This window comes from Rhipicephalus microplus, unplaced genomic scaffold (genome assembly GCF_043290135.1).
Source record: "Rhipicephalus microplus isolate Deutch F79 unplaced genomic scaffold, USDA_Rmic scaffold_46, whole genome shotgun sequence".
NCBI lineage: Eukaryota > Metazoa > Arthropoda > Arachnida > Ixodida > Ixodidae > Rhipicephalus > Rhipicephalus microplus.
The window spans coordinates 1,085,991-1,103,310 of NW_027464619.1; the positions used below are offsets into that span (position 1 = coordinate 1,085,991).

General features: G+C 40.7%; 1 protein-coding gene across 1 annotated transcript; it reads left to right on the top strand.

The window, feature by feature from the left end:
- The first annotated feature begins 6,950 nt into the window (after positions 1-6,950).
- Positions 6,951-9,151, top strand: LOC142788194 (uncharacterized). The gene has a single exon (XM_075884765.1). The coding sequence runs from the start codon at positions 6,978-6,980 to the stop codon at positions 8,181-8,183; it is 1,206 nt and encodes a 401-aa protein (XP_075740880.1). The 5' UTR covers positions 6,951-6,977; the 3' UTR covers positions 8,184-9,151.
- The last annotated feature ends 8,169 nt before the right edge of the window (positions 9,152-17,320 follow it).

Consider the following 17,320-nt stretch of genomic DNA (forward strand, 5'->3'; position numbering starts at 1 on the left):
AGGTTAGGTTAGGTTACGTTAGGTTAGGTTAGGTTAGGTTAGGTTTGGTTAGGTTAGGTTAGGTTAGCTTAGGTTCGGTTAGGTTGGGTTGGGTTGGGTTAGGTTGGGTTAGGTTAGGTTAGGTTATGTTAGGTTGGGTTAGGTTAGTTTAGGTTAGGTTTGGTTAGGTTAGGTTAGGTTAGGTTGGGTTGGGTTGGGTTAGGTTAGGTTAGGTTAGGTAAGGTTAGGTTAGGTTAGGTTAGGTTACGTTAGGTTAAGGTATGAACCGTCGTAAATCCGCGTTGAACAATGTCACATTGTGAGATGCAGTGTTTTTCACCTTTACAAGTTGGGAACTGCGATATCTAATGTGAAAGCGCTTGAAACCGTCGTAATGTTGTAGAAAGCAATGTAAAGTAGCGAGTAAAACGTTTTCTAACGATAGAAGTCCGAAGGTTATGTTAGGTTGAGTTATGTTAGTTTAAGCTAGGTAGCGTCGTGAAACCACCAAAAACGACGTCATCTAACGAGATAGTGTTGTTTTATTGCGAGTACGAAACTGCGATAGGTGAAATGTTGTGAAAGCACACAAAACGTCATGAACAAGCCAAATACGGCGTGTTGTACCGTTACAAGTGCGAAACTGCTATGTTGTGATATTCTCGTTAAAGCGCATGCAAGCATCGTGAAACCTTAAAGAACGAAGTCATTTAGCGAGATACAGCGTTCTCTACTGCAATAAGTTGGTGAAAAACTGTCAGGTTATGCAAATATCGTAATTGTGAACGAAACAGTGTAATAGAGCGTTTTTCAATACAAGTGCGAATCTTAAGTTAGGTTAAGATTTGAACCGTCGTAAAACCGCATTAAACAATGTCACTTAGTGAGATGTAGTGTTTTTCACCATTACAAGTCGGGAACTGCGATATCTAATGTGAAAGCGCTTGCAAACGTCGTTAGGTTAGGTTAGGTTAGGTTAGGTTAGGTTTGGTTAGGTTAGGTTAGGTTAGGTTATGTTAGGTAAGGTTTGGTTAGGTTAGGGTAGGTTGGGTTAAGTTGGGTTAAGTAAGGTTAGGTTAGGTTGGGTTATGTTAAGTTAGGTTAGGTTAGGTTAGGTTAAGATATGAACCGCGCTAAAACCGCATTAAACAATGTCAGTTATATGTAGTGTTTTTCATTATTACATGTCGGGAACTACGATATCTAATAGGAAAGCGCATGAAACCGTCGTAATCTTGTAGAAAACATTGTAAAGTTGCGAGTAAAACGTTTTCTAACGATAAAAGTGCGAAGGTTAGGTTAGGTTAGGTTAGTTTAAGCTAGGTAGCGTCGTGAAACTACCAAAAACGACGTCATCTAACGAGATAGTGTTGTTTTATTGCGAGTATTAAACTGCGATAGGTGAAATGTTGTGAAAGCACACAAAACGGCATGAACAAGCCAAATACTGCGTGTTCTACCGTTACAAGTGCGAAACTGCTATATTGTGATATTCTCGTTAAAGCGCATGCAAGCATCGTGAAACCTTAAAGAACAATGTCATTTAGCGAGATTCAGCGTTCTGTACTGCAATAAGTTGGTGAAAAACTGTGAGGTTATGCAAATATCGTAATTGTGATTGAAACAGTGTAATAGAGCGTTTTTAGATACAAGTGCGGATGTTCGGTTAGGTTAAGATATGAACCGTCGTAAAACTGCATTAAACAATGTCACTTAGTGAGATGCAGTGTTTTTCACCATTACAAGTCGGGAACTGCGATATCTAATGTGAAAGCGCTTGCAACCGTCGTTAGGTTAGGTTAGGTTAGGTTAGGTTAGGTTTGGTTAGGTTAGGTTAGGTTAGGTTAGATTAGGTTTGGTTGGGTTGAGTTGGGTTAGGTTAGGTTAGGTTAGGTTACGTTGGGTTAGGTTAGGTTAGGTTAGGTTACGTTGGGTTAGGTTAGGTTACGTTAGGTTAGGTTAGGTTAGGTTAGGTTAGGTTAGGATAATTTGGTTAGGTTAGGTAAGGTTAGGTTAGGTTAGGTTAGGTTGGGGTGGGTGTTGTTGGGTTGGGTTGGGTTAGGTTTGGTTAGGTTAGGTTAGGTTACGTTAGGTTAGGTTAGGTTAGGTTACGTTACGTTAGGTTATGTTAGGTTAGGTTAGGTTACGTTAGGTTAGGTTAGATCAGGTAAGGTTAGGTTACGTTAGAATAGGTTAGGTTAGGTTACGTTAGGTTAGGTTAGGTTAGGTTTGGTTAGGTTAGGTTAGGTTAGCTTAGGTTAGGTTAGGTTGGGTTGGGTTGGGTTAGGGTAGGTTAGGTTAGGTTAGGTTAGGTTAGGTTGGGTTAGGTTAGTTTAGGTTACGTTAGGTTAGGTTAGGTTGGGTTGGGCTAGGTTAGGTTAGGTTAGGTTAGGTAAGGTTAGGTTAAGTTAGGTTAGGTTACGTTAGGTTAAGGTATGAACCGTCGTAAAACCGCGTTAAACAATGTCACTTAGTGAGATGCAGTGTTTTTCACCTTTACAAGTTGGGAACTGCGATATCTAATGTGAAAGCGCTTGAAACCGTCGTAATGTTGTAGAAAGCAATGTAAAGTAGCGAGTAAAACGTTTTCTAACGATAGAAGTCCGAAGGTTATGTTAGGTTGAGTTATGTTAGTTTAAGCTAGGTAGCGTCGTGAAACCACCAAAAACGACGTCATCTAACGAGATAGTGTTGTTTTATTGCGAGTACGAAACTGCGATAGGTGAAATGTGAAAACACACAAAACGTCATGAACAAGCCAAATACTGCGTGTTGTACCGTTACAAGTGCGAAACTGCTATGTTGTGATATTCTCGTTAAAGCGCATACAAGCATCGTGAAACCTTAAAGAATGATGTCATTTAGCGAGAGACAGCGTTCTGTACTGTAATAAGTCGGTGAAAAACTGTGAGGTCATGCAAATATCGTAATTTTGAACGAAACAGTGTAATAGAGCATTTTTAGATACAAGTGCGAATGTTCGATTAGGTTAATATATGAACCGTCGTAAAACCGCATTAAACAATGTCACTTAGTGAGATGCAGTGTTTTTCACCATTACAAGTCGGGAACTGCGATATCTAATGTGAAAGCGCTTGCAACCGTCGTTAGGTTAGATTAGGTTAGGTTAGGTTAGGTTAGATTTAGTTAGGTTAGGTTAGGTTAGGTTAGGTTAGATTAGGTTAGGTTGGGTTGAGTTGGGTTAGGTTAGGTTAGGTTAGGTTACGTTGGGTTAGGTTAGGTTAGGTTACGTTAGGTTAGGTTAGGTTAGGTTAGGTAAGGATAATTTGGTTAGGTTAGGTAAGGATAGTTTGGTTAGGTTAGGTAAGGTTCGGTAAGGTTAGGTTAGGTTGGGGTGGGTGTTCTTGGGTTGGGTTGGGTTGGGTTAGGTTTGGTTAGGTTAGGTTAGGTTACGTTAGGTTAGGTTAGGTTAGGTTAGGTTACGTTAGGTTATGTTAGGTTAGGTTAGGTTACGTTAGGTTAGGTTAGATCAGGTAAGGTTAGGTTACGTTAGAATAGGTTAGGTTAGGATAGGTTACGTTAGGTTAGGTTAGGTTAGGTTTGGTTAGGTTAGGTTAGGTTAGCTTAGGTTAGGTTAGGTTGGGTTGGGTTGGGTTAGGTTGGGTTAGGTTAGGTTAGGTTAGGTTAGGTTGGGTTAGGTTAGTTTAGGTTAGGTTAGGTTAGGTTAGGTTGGGTTGGGTTGGGTTAGGTTAGGTTAGGTTAGGTTAGGTAAGGTTAGGTTAGGTTAGGTTAGGTTACGTTAGGTTAAGGTATGAACCGTCGTAAAACCGCATTAAACAATGTCACTTAGTGAGATGCAGTGTTTTTCACCTTTACAAGTTGGGAACTGTGATATCTAATGTGAAAGCGCTTGAAACCGTCGTAATGTTGTAGAAAGCAATGTAAAGTAGCGAGTAAAACGTTTTCTAACGATAGAAGTCCGAAGGTTATGTTAGGTTGAGTTATGTTAGTTTAAGCTAGGTAGCGTCGTGAAACCACCAAAAACGACGTCATCTAACGAGATAGTGTTGTTTTATTGCGAGTACGAAACTGCGATAGGTGAAATGTTGTGAAAGCACACAAAACGTCATGAACAAGCCAAATACGGCGTGTTGTACCGTTACAAGTGCGAAACTGCTATGTTGTGATATTCTCGTTAAAGCGCATGCAAGCATCGTGAAACCTTAAAGAATGATGTCATTTAGCGAGAGACAGCGTTCTGTACTGTGATAAGTTGGTGAAAAACTGTGAGGTCATGCAAATATCGTAATTGTGAACGAAACAGTGTAATAGAGCGTTTTGAGATACAAGCGCGAATGTTAGGTTAGGTTAAGATATGAACCGTCGTAAAACCGCATTGAACAATGTCACTTAGTGAGATGTAGTGTTTTTCAACATTACAAGTCGGGAACTACGATATCTAATGTGAAAGCGCATGAAACCGTCGTAATCTTGTAGAAAACAATGTAAAGTTGCGAGTAAAACGTTTTCTAACGATAGAAGTGCGAAGGTTAGGTTAGGTTAGGTTAGTTTAAGCTAGGTAGCGTCGTGAAACTACCAAAAACGACGTCATCTAACGAGATAGTGTTGTTTTATTTCGAGTATTAAACTGCGATAGGTGAAATGCTGTGAAAGGACACAAAACGGCATCAACAAGCCAAATACTGCGTGTTCTACCGTTACAAGTGCGAAACTGCTATATTGTGATATTCTCGTTAAAGCGCATGCAAGCATCGTGAAACCTTAAAGAACAATGCCATTTAGCGAGATACAGCGTTCTGTACTGCAATAAGTTGGTGAAAAACTGTGAGGTTATGCAAATATCGTAATTGTGAACAAAACAGTGTAATAGAGCGTTTTTAACTACAAGTGCGAATGTCAGGTTAGGTTAAGATATGAACCGTCGTAAAACCACATTAAACAATGTCACTTAGTGAGATGCAGTGTTTTTCACCATTACAAGTCGGGAACTGCGATATCTATTGTGAAAGCGCTTGCAAACGTCGTTAGGTTATGTTAGGTTAGGTTAGGTTAGGTTAGTTAGTTTAGGTTAGGTTAGGTTAGGTTAGGTTAGGTTAGATTAGGTTAGGTTGGGTTGAGTTGGGTTAGGTTAGGTTAGGTTAGGTTGGGTTAGGTTAGGTTAGGTTAGGTTAGGTTAGGTTACGTTAGGTTAGGTTAGGTTAGGTTTTGTTAGGTTAGGTTAGGTTAGGTAAGGATAATTTTGTTAGGTTAGGTAAGGTTAGGTTAGGTTAGGTTAGGTTGGGTTGGGTGTTGTTGGGTTGGGTTGGCTTGGGTTAGGTTGGGTTAGGTTAGGTTAGGTTACGTTAGGTTGGGTTAGATTACGTTAGGTTATGTTAGGTTAGGTTACGTTAGGTTAGGTTAGGTCAGGTAAGGTTAGGTTACGTTAGAATAGGTTAGGTTAGGTTAGGTTACGTTAGGTTAGGTTAAGTTAGGTTAGGTTAGGTTTGGTTAGGTTAGGTTAGGTTAGCTTAGGTTAGGTTAGGTTGGGTTGGGTTGGGTTAGGTTGGGTTAGGTTAGGTTAGGTTAGGTTGGGTTAGGTTAGGTTAGGTTAGGTTAGGTTAGGTTGGGTTGGGTTGGGTTAGGTTAGGTTAGGTTAGGTAAGGTTAGGTTAGGTTAGGTTAGGTTACGTTAGGTTAAGGTATGAACCGTCGTAAAACCGCATTAAACAATGTCACTTAGTGAGATGCAGTGTTTTTCACCTTTACAAGTTGGGAACTGTGATATCTAATGTGAAAGCGCTTGAAACCGTCGTAATGTTGTAGAAAGCAATGTAAAGTAGCGAGTAAAACGTTTTCTAACGATAGAAGTGCGAAGGTTATGTTAGGTTCAGTTATGTTAGTTTAAGCTAGGTAGCGTCGTGAAACTACCAAAAACAACGTCATCTAACGTGATAGTGTTGTTTTATTGCGAGTACAAAACTGCGATAGGTGAAATGTTGTGAAAGCACACAAAACGGCATGAACAAGCCAAATACTGCGTGTTGTACCGTTACAAGTGCGAAACTGCTATGTTGTGATATTCTCGTTAAAGCGCATGCAAGCATCGTGAAACCTTAAAGAACGATGTCATTTAGCGAGATACAGCGTTCTGTACTGCAATAAGTTGGTGAAAAACTGGGAGGTTATGCAAATATCCTAATTGTGAACGAAACAGTGTAATAGAGCGTTTTTTAATACAAGTGCGAATGTTAGGTTAGGTTAAGATATGAACCGTCGTAAAACCGCATTAAACAATGTCACTTAGTGAGATGCAGTGTTTTTCACCATTACAAGTCGGGAACTGCGATATCTAATGTGAAAGCGCTTGCAAACGTCGTTAGGTTAGGTTAGATTAGGTTAGGTCAGGTTAGGTTAGGTTACGTTAGGTTAGGTTAAGTTAGGTTTGGTTAGGTTAGGTTAGGTTAGGTTAGGGTATGTTAGGTAAGGTTTGGTTAGGTTAGGTTAGGTGAGGTTGGGTTAGGTAACGTTAAGTTAGGTTAAGATATGAACCGCGCTAAAACCGCATTAAACATTGTCACTTAGTGAGATGCTGTGTTTTTCACCATTACAAGTCGGGAACTGCGATATCTAATGTGAAAGCGCATGAAACCGTCGTAATCTTGTAGAAAACATTGTAAAGTAGCGAATAAAACGTTTTCTAACGATAGAAGTGCGAAGGTTAGGTTAGTTTGAGCTACGTAGCGTCGTGAAACCACCAAAAACGATGTCATTTAACGATATAGTGTTGTTTTATTGCGAGTACGAAACTGCGATAGGTGAAATATTGTGAAAGCACGCAAAATGGCATAAACTAGCCAGATACTGCGTCTTGTGTCGTTACAAGTGCGAAACTGCTTTATTGTGATATTCTCGTTAAAGCGCATGCAAGTATCGTGAAACCTTAAAGAACGATGTCATTTAGCGAGATACAGCGTTCTGTACTGTAATAAGTTGGTTCTGTACTGTAATAAGTTGGGTGGGCTCGGTGACTGCACCACAATGCAGCCATCTAATCCACTTACCTTTGCAATGCAGACGACCATACTTGTGTTTGCCAGCCTGCAGCTGTCGAACATGATAGGCCTATCCTCGGGGGCGTCATCTATGTTGGTGCTGCCGGGCTCCGAAAGCGAGCCAGGCTCCTGCCGCCTACTACGCACCAACTGCTCGTCCCCACCGGATATTACGTCGGAGGAACTACTATCACCGGAAATCACCGTGCTATGGAAGGCCGCATCGTCATCAACCACAGCATCATCAAGTATAAAGGAACATCACCCGCTGACGCCACTTCGTGGGCTCGGTGACTGCACCACAATGCAGCCATCTAATCCACTTACCTTTGCAATGCAGGTTAGTAAATCATATGTCCTCTTCGCTAAAAAGTCGAGTAATTACTTCCTGGTGCAGTTCCCGAGCCCCCACTGCTGTATTGCTATTGCTGTTGAGTGTGCTCATATGATTCACTCGTTGCTGATCTTATCGGGTGACGTCGAAACTAATCCTGGCCCTAACGGAAACGCTGCTATTCTTACTGAGCTACAAAAGCTAAGTGCCGGCCAGGCCCAGCTGATTGCCGAAGTTCAGAGTTTGAAATCTCAACTAAGCACAACGGATAAAAGAATAACAGACTTAAACAAACGAATGGGCGATCTCGAAACACATTACCAAACTCTTCTTCCCCTCAGAAATGATATCGAAAAAACACAGGCTAACGTAATCAACATGACTAAAAAAATTCAAGAGCTAGAAACTTCCCTGGATGACGCTGAAAACAGGTCGCGCCGGAATAACCTTCTATTCTACGGCATCCCTGACCCCACTAGGAATGAAACGTGGGCTGAATCTGAAAAAATGATAATCGATATCTGCAACAATAACCTTGGACTAACAGTGCAGCCTAACGACATAGAACGCGCACATCGTCTCGGTATTCATTCACTAAACCGAAATCGTCCCATAATTGTGAAATTTTTATCATACAAAACCAGAGATGCACTTTTATCAAACGGCAGGAAACTGAAGAACACTAACTACAGCATCGGGGAGGACTTTTCCCGCCCCGTTCAATATGCGCGCAAGCAATTACTTGCATTTGCAAAAGCACGTTCGGACAAGTTCTCCTTGCGGTTCAAAACACTGCACGTCGGGTCGAAGCGCTATATATTTGACGCATCATCACACATGGTTAAGGAAATTGCATAGCGGTTACCCCGCCAACAAAGAGCAATAAAACGCCAAACGGCTTCCCCATGTCATGTTCTCTCGTTTTCCGTAATATTCACTAACATACGTAGCCTTCTTCCAAAACGTGAACTCATATCCAACATTATCTCGTCATCAAAAAGCAACATACTCGTATTAACAGAAACGTGGCTTACCAGCGATATAACGGATGCGGAAATATTAACTGACTTACAGGACTTCCACGTGTACCGAAATGACCGAAATGGCTCACGGGGGGGCGGAGTACTTATCGCAGTTCATCGGGGCATATCTTGCTCCGTTGTTAACGTCGATTCCGATACCGAATCCCTGTGGCTAATTTGTCGTACTAACACCGTAACTGTCCTACTTGGCGTCTGCTACAGGCCCCCGCAAACGGATCCAAATTTTCCATGTCATCTGAACAATTCCATTCAAAAACTTACTTCCGCTTACCCAAAGGCTCGCATTCTTCTGTTCGGTGATTTTAACTACCCTAATATTGACTGGCAAAACATAGTTACTTCTACATTATCATGTCACGCAGAGGCGAAAAACTTCCTCGATGTATGTCTCAACTTTAACCTTACACAATTAGTCGCCCAACCAACCCGTGTCACACGAGGATCAGCAAATATTCTCGACCTGATATTAACCAATAGCCCCGAGAACCTATTATCTATTACTTACCTTCCTGAGATCAGCGACCACAAGGTCATACATGCTTTATTTTCATTTACCTCGACCAAAAAACAGACGACTAATAAAACAATTGTTCTTTATGATAAGGGTAACTATAGTGCAATATCTGAAGATCTCAGTAACTCTTTTAATCAGTATGAATCTACATTTCACACGCGCTCAGTTCATGACAACTGGTTGATCTTTAAGGACAAAGTAAATCACCTCTCTGATATGTTTATCCCGAAGATTACTTTTCAAACTAACCGCAACAAACCATGGTTTTCTCGGCATTTAAAACAACTTGAAAACAAAAAGAAACGACTTTTTCGTACCGCCAAACGCAACGGCAAGCCTACTGCATGGCAAAAATACATCGAAGCTGAAAAATCATATTTGCTATCTGTTCGTAAAGCTAAATACTCGTTTTACCATATAGACTTACCTAATCTCTTAATCAGGAACCCCAAGCAATTCTGGCAAGTTCTAAACCCCACACATCCTTCCGATATTAAACTAACGAATGATTCACACGAGACAGTGACTGACCATGATTGCGCAGAAATATTCAACGAAGCATTTGCATCTGTCTTCACTACTGAACTTGACATGCCCTCACAGTCGCCATCATTTAGCGTAGAAACTTTCATGCCTGCTGTCACCTTCTTCGAAGAAGGCATTTCATCTATAATCCACAAATTAAAACTTTCTTCATCAGCTGGTATGGATTCGATCAACTCGAAACTCCTCAAGAATGTGAAATCGACTTGCGCAGCATACTTATGTCTTATCTTCTCACAGTCACTCACCTCAGGAATCATGCTGGATGATTGGAAAACGGGCAAGGTCGTTCCAGTCTACAAATCAGGTAACAGAAACTCACCCTTGAACTACCGCCCCATTTCATTAACCAGCGTGCCTTGTAAGATCATGGAACACGTCATCTACTCACAAATCTTCAATTTTTTGGACTCCAACGAATTTTTTCATCCTTCACAGCACGGATTTCGAAAGGGCCTTTCTTGCGAAACCCAATTAGCACAATTCGTTCATGACCTACAGACTAATCTCGACTGTAATATCCAAACCGACTCAATATTCCTTGATTTTGCAAAAGCTTTCGACAAGGTTCCTCACCAGCGTCTGTTACTGAAACTTTCAAAACTAAACTTGCATCCTAACATCTTCAGGTGGCTTGAGGAGTTTCTAACTAACCGCTCGCAATCTGTCTATCTTAACGGCCACCTGTCTAAACCACTCCCAGTCACCTCAGGCGTCCCACAAGGGTCTGTTCTCGGTCCTCTCCTATTCCTAATATATATTAATGACTTACCATTGCATGTTTCCTGTAACATTCGCATGTTCGCTGACGATTGCGTAATCTATCATACTATTACTAATTGTCATGACCATCACATCCTTCAGAGCAACCTTAACAATATAATAAACTGGTGTAACATTTGGCTAATGACTCTCAACCCCACTAAATGCAAACTCTTGTCCTTCTCTCGTCGTCACAATCCCTCTCGCTTTCAGTATTCTATTTCTAAATCATGTATCGAATTAGTAGAATCGTATAAATATCTAGGAGTCACCCTTTGTTCTAATTTATCATGGCGCGCCCATATTACAAACATCATTTCAGCATCGAACAAAACACTGGGTTTTCTTAAACGCCACCTTCGCCTTTCCCCACCACATGTTAGATTACTCGCGTATAAATCGCTTATAAGACCAAAATTAGAATACGCATCTGCCATCTGGAGCCCCCATCAAGCATACCTAATCACTGCCTTGGAAGGTGTTCAAAATCGGGCCACCCGTTTCATCCATTCCTCATATTCATATGACATCAGCATTTCACCATTGAAACATGAATCTGGCCTATCACTCCTTTCTTATCGTCGCCGCATTGCTAGCCTAACTCTTTATCATAAGTTTTTTTATTCTTCACTCAATCAAGCTCCTTATATAACAGCCGCCTCACGCATTTCCCACCGCACCAGTCATTCACTTCAAGTTGCCCGCCCGCCATCACGCACCACTACGTTTGCTGCATCGTTTTTCCTCAGAGCAGCTTCAGACTGGAACGGCCTGCCCTACGACATTGTCACAATTGCCTCATCATCTACCTTCCTGGAACGCCTCACCGATCATCTGCCAAGTTAATTCAATTTTTTGTTTGCAATGTTAATTGAATCTCCGCTGTTTTGAATTGTAATCCCACCCCTTATGTAACACCCCCTGAATGGGGGCCTTTAAGGAAATAAAACTGAACTGAACTGAACTGAACTGAAACTGTGAGGTCAAGCAAATATCGTAATTGTGAACGAAACAGTGTAATTGAGCGTCTTTGGATACAAGTGCGAATATTAGGTTAGGTTGACATATCAACCGTCGTAAAACCGCATTAAAAAATGTCACTTAGTGAGATGCAGTGTTTTCACCATTAAAAGTGGGGAACTGCGATATCTAATGTGAAAGCGCTTGCAACCGTCGTTAGGTCAGGTTAGGTTAGGTTAGGTTAGGTTAGGTTAGGTTAGGTTAGGTTAGGTTTGGTTAGGTTAGGTTAGGTTAGGTTAGATTAGGTTAGGTTGGGTTGAGTTGGGTTAGGTTAGGTTAGGTTAGGTTAGGTTGGGTTAGGTTAGGTTAGGTTAGGTTACGTTAGGTTAGGTTAGGTTAGGTAAGGATAATTTGGTTAGGTTAGGTAAGGTTAGGTTAGGTTAGGTTAGGTTGGGTTGGGTGTTGTTGGGTTGGGTTGGGTTGGGTTAGGTTGGGTTAGGTTAGGTTAGGTTACGTTAGGTTATGTTAGGTTAGGTTACGTTAGGTTATGTTAGGTTAGGTTAGGTTACGTTAGGTTAGGTTAGGTAAGGTAAGGTTAGGTTACGTTAGAATAGGTTAGGTTAGGATAGGTTACGTTAGGTTCGGTTAAGTTAGGTTAGGTTAGGTTTGGTTAGGTTAGGTTAGGTTAGCTTAGGTTAGGTTAGGTTGGGTTGGGTAGGGTTTGGTTGGGTTAGGTTAGGTTAGGTTAGGTTAGGTTGGGTTAGGTTAGTTTAGGTTAGGTTAGGTTAGGTTGGGTTGGGTTGGGTTAGGATAGGTTAGGTTAGGTTAGGTAAGGTTAGGTTAGGTTAGGTTAGGTTACGTTAGGTTAAGGTATGAACCGTCGTAAAACCGCATTAAACAATGTCACTTAGTGAGATGCAGTGTTTTTCAACTTTACAAGTTGGGAACTGTGATATCTAGTGTGAAAGCGCTTGAAACCGTCGTAATGTTGTAGAAAGCAATGTAAAGTAGCGAGTAAAACGTTTTCTAACGATAGAAGTGCGAAGGTTATGTTAGGTTGAGCTATGTTAGTTTAAGCTAGGTAGCGTCGTGAAACTACCAAAAACAACGTCATCTAACGAGATAGTGTTGTTTTATTGCGAGTACGAAACTGCGATAGGTGAAATGTTGTGAAAGCACACAAAACGGCATATACAAGCCAAATACTGCGTGTTGTACCGTTACAAGTGCGAAACTGCTATGTTGTGATATTCTCGTTAAAGCGCATGCAAGCATTGTGAAACCTTAAAGAACGATGTCATTTAGCGAGATACAGCGTTCTGTACTGAAATAAGTTGGTGAGAAACTGTGAGGTCAAGCAAATATCGTAATTGTGAACGAAACAGTGTAATTGAGCGTCTTTAGATACAAGTGCGAATGTTAGGTTAGGTTGACATATCAACCGTCGTAAAACCGCATTAAACAATGTCACTTAGTGAGATGTAGTGTTTTTCAACATTACAAGTCGGGAACTACGATATCTAATGTGAAAGCGCATGAAACCGTCGTAATCTTGTAGAAAACATTGTAAAGTTGCGAGTAAAACGTTTTCTAACGATAGAAGTGTGAAGGTTAGGTTAGGTTAGGTTAGTTTAAGCTAGGTAGCGTCGTGAAACTACCAAAAACGACGTCATCTAACGAGATAGTGTTGTTTTATTGCGAGTATTAAACTGCGATAGGTGAAATGTTGTGAAAGCACACAAAACGGCATGAACAAGCCAAATACTGCGTGTTCTACCGTTACAAGTGCGAAACTGCTATATTGTGATATTCTCGTTAAAGCGCATGCAAGCATCGTGAAACCTTAAACAACAATGTCATTTAGCGAGATACAGCGTTCTGTACTGCAATAAGTTGGTGAAAAACTGTGAGGTTATGCAAATATCGTAATTGTGAACGAAACTGTGTAATAGAGCGTTTTTCAATACAAGTACGAATGTTAGGTTAGGTTAAGATATGAACCGTCGTAAAACCGCATTAAACAATGTCACTTAGTGAGATGCAGTGTTTTTCACCATTACAAGTCGGGAACTGCGATATCTAAAGTGAAAGCGCTTGCAAACGTCGCTAGGTTAGGTTAGGTTAGGTTAGGTTAGGTTAGGTTACGTTAGGTTAGGTTTGGTTAGGTTAGGTTAGGTTAGGTTAGGTTAGGTTATGTTAGGTTAGGTTGGGTTAGGTTAGGTTAGGTTAGGTTAAGATATGAACCGCGCTAAAACCGCATTAAACAATGTCACTTAGTGAGATGCTGTGTTTTTCACCATTACAAGTCGGGAACTGCGATATCTAATGTGAAAGCGCATGAAACCGTCGTAATCTTGTAGAAAACACTGTAAAGTAGCGAATAAAACGTTTTCTAACGATAGAAGTGCGAAGGTTAGGTTAGTTTGAGCTAGGTAGCGTCGTGAAACCACCAAAAACGATGTCATCTAACGAGATAGTGTTGTTTTATTGCGAGTACGAAACTGGGATAGGTGAAATATTAGGAAAGCACACAAAATGGCATGAACTAGCCAAGTACTGCGTCTTGTGCCGTTACAAGTGCGAAACTGCTTTATTGTGATATTCTCGTTAAAGCGCATGCAAGTATCGTGAAACCTTAAAGAACGATGTCATTTAGCGAGATACAGCGTTCTGTACTGTAATAAGTTGGTGAGAAACTGTGAGGTCAAGCAAATATCGTAATTGTGAACGAAACAGTGTAATTGAGCGTATTTAGATACAAATGCGAATGTTAGGTTAGGTTGAGATATCAACCGTCGTAAAACCGCATTAAACAATGTCACTTAGTGAGATGTAGTGTTTTTCAACATTACAAGTCGGGAACTACGATATCTAATGTGAAAGCGCATGAAACCGTCGTAATCTTGTAGAAAACATTGTAAAGTTGCGAGTAAAACGTTTTCTAACGATAGAAGTGCGAAGGTTAGCTTGAGTTATGTTAGTTTAAGCTATGTAGCGTCGTGAGACCACCAAAAAGGGCGTCATCTAACGAGATAGTGTTGTTTGATTGCATGTACGAAACTGCAATAGGTGAAATGTTGTGAAAGTACACAAAACGGCTTGAACAAGCCAGATACTGCGTGTTGTACCGTTACAAGTGCGAAACTGCTATAATGTGATATTTTCGTTAAAGCGCCTGCAAGCATCGTGAAACCTTAAAGAACGACGTCATTTAGCGAGATACAGCGTTCTGTACTGCAATAAGTTGGTGAAAAACTGTGAGGTTATGCAAATATCGTAATTGTGAACGAAACAGTGTAATAGAGTGTTTTTCAATACAAGTACGAATGTTAGGTTAGGTTAAGATATGAACCGTCGTAAAAACGTATTAAACAATGTCACTTAGTGAGATGCAGTGTTTTTCACCCTTACAAGTCGGGAACTGCGATATCTAATGTGAAAGCGCTTGCAAACGTCGTTAGGTTAGGTTAGGTTAGGTTAGGTTAGGTTACGTTACGTTAGGTTAGGTTAGGTTAGGTTTGGTTAGGTTAGGTTAGGTTAGGTTATGTTAGGTAAGGTTTGGTTAGGTTAGGTTAGGTTAGGTTGGGTTATGTAAGGTTGGGTTAGGTTAAATTAGGTTAGGTTAGGTTAGGTTAAGATATGAACCGCGCTAAAACCACATTAAACAATGTCACTTTGTGAGATGCTGTGTTTTTCACCATTACAAGTCGGGAACTGCGATATCTAATGTGAAAGCGCATGAAACCGTCGTAATCTTGTAGAAAACATTGTAAAGTAGCGAATAAAACGTTTTCTAACGATAGAAGTGCGAAGGTTAGGTTAGTTTGAGCTACGTAGCGTCGTGAAACCACCAAAACCGATGTCATCTAGCGAGATAGTGTTGTTTTATTGCGAGTACGAAACTGCGATAGGTGAAATATTGTGAAAGCACACAAAATGGCATAAACTAGCCAGATACTGCGTCTTGTGTCGTTACAAGTGCGAAACTGCTTTATTGTGATATTCTCGTTAAAGCGCATGCAAGTATCGTGAAACCTTAAAGAACGATGTCATTTAGCGAGATACAGCGTTCTGTACTGTAATAAGTTGGTGAGAAACTGTGAGGTCAAGCAAATATCGTAATTGTGAACGAAACAGTGTAATTGAGCGTCTTTGGATACAAGTGCGAATGTTAGGTTAGGTTGACATATCAACCGTCGTAAAACCGCATTAAACAATGTCACTTAGTGAGATGCAGTGTTTTCACCATTAAAAGTGGGGAACTGCGATATCTAATGTGAAAGCGCTTGCAACCGTCGTTAGGTTAGGTTAGGTTAGGTTAGGTTAGGTTAGGTTAGGTTTGGTTAGGTTAGGTTATGTTAGGTTAGATTAGGTTAGGTTGGGTTGAGTTGGGTTAGGTTAGGTTAGGTGAGGTTAGGTTGGGTTAGGTTAGGTTAGGTTAGGTTAGGTTACGTTAGGTTAGGTTAGGTTACGTTAGGTTAGGTTACGTTAGGTGAGGATATTTTGGTTAGGTTAGGTAAGGTTAGGTTAGGTTAGGTTAGGTTGGGTTGGGTGTTGTTGGGTTGGGTTGGGTTGGGTTAGGTTGGGTTAGGTTAGGTTAGGTTACGTTAGGTTAGGTTAGGTTAGGTTACGTTAGGTTATGTTAGGTTAGGGTAGGTTACGTTAGGTTAGGTTAGGTAAGGTAAGGTTAGGTTACGTTAGAATAGGTTAGGTTAGGTTAGGTTACGTTAGGTTAGGTTAAGTTAGGTTAGGTTAGGTTTGGTTAGGTTAGGTTAGGTTAGCTTAGGTTAGGTTAGGTTGGGTTGGGTAGGGTTTGGTTGGGTTAGGTTAGGTTAGGTTAGGTTAGGTTGGGTTAGGTTAGTTTAGGTTAGGTTAGGTTAGGTTAGGTTGGGTTAGGTTAGGTTAGGTTAGGTTATGTTAGGTTAGGTTTGATTAGGTTAGGTTAGGTTAGGTTAGGTTAGGTTAAGATATGAACCGTCGTAAAACCGCATTAAACAATGTCACTTAGTGAGATGCAGTGTTTTTCACCATTACAAGTCGGGAACTGCGATATCTAATGTGAAAGCGCTTGAAACCTTCGTAATGTTGTAGAAAGCAATGTAAAGTAGCGAGTAAAACGTTTTCTAACGATAGAAGTGCGAAGGTTATGTTAGGTTGAGTTATGTTAGTTTAAGCTAGGTAGCGTCGTGAAACTACCAAAAACAACGTCATCTAACGAGATAGTGTTGTTTTATTGCGAGTACGAAACTGCGATAGGTGAAATGTTGTGAAAGCACACAAAACGGCATGAACAAGCCAAATACTGCGTGTTGTACCGTTACAAGTGCGAAACTGCTATGTTGTGATATTCTGGTTAAAGCGCATGCAAGCATCGTGAAACCTTAAAGAACGATGTCATTTAGCGAGATACAGCGTTCTGTACTGAAATAAGTTGGTGAGAAACTGTGAGGTCAAGCAAATATCGTAATTGTGAACGAAACAGTGTAATTGAGCGTCTTTAGATACAAGTGCGAATGTTAGGTTAGGTTGACATATCAACCGTCGTAAAACCGCATTAAACAATGTCACTTAGTGAGATGTAGTGTTTTTCAACATTACAAGTCGGGAACTACGATATCTAATGTGAAAGCGCATGAAACCGTCGTAATCTTGTAGAAAACATTGTAAAGTTGCGAGTAAAACGTTTTCTAACGATAGAAGTGCGAAGGTTAGGTTAGGTTAGGTTAGTTTAAGCTAGGTAGCGTCGTGAAACTACCAAAAACGACGTCATCTAACGAGATAGTGTTGTTTTATTGCGAGTATTAAACTGCGATAGGTGAAATGTTGTGAAAGCACACAAAACGGCATGAACAAGCCAAATACTGCGTGTTCTACCGTTACAAGTGCGAAACTGCTATATTGTGATATTCTCGTTAAAGCGCATGCAAGCATCGTGAAACCTTAAACAACAATGTCATTTAGCGAGATACAGCGTTCTGTACTGCAATAAGTTGGTGAAAAACTGTGAGGTTATGCAAATATCGTAATTGTGAACGAAACTGTGTAATAGAGCGTTTTTCAATACAAGTACGAATGTTAGGTTAGGTTAAGATATGAACCGTCGTAAAACCGCATTAAACAATGTCACTTAGTGAGATGCAGTGTTTTTCACCATTACAAGTCGGGAACTGCGA

Coding starts and splice junctions, on each gene's coding strand:
- LOC142788194 (XM_075884765.1), top strand. CDS start 6,978: ATGCAGCCATCTAATCCACTTACCTTTGCAATGCAGACGACCATACTT.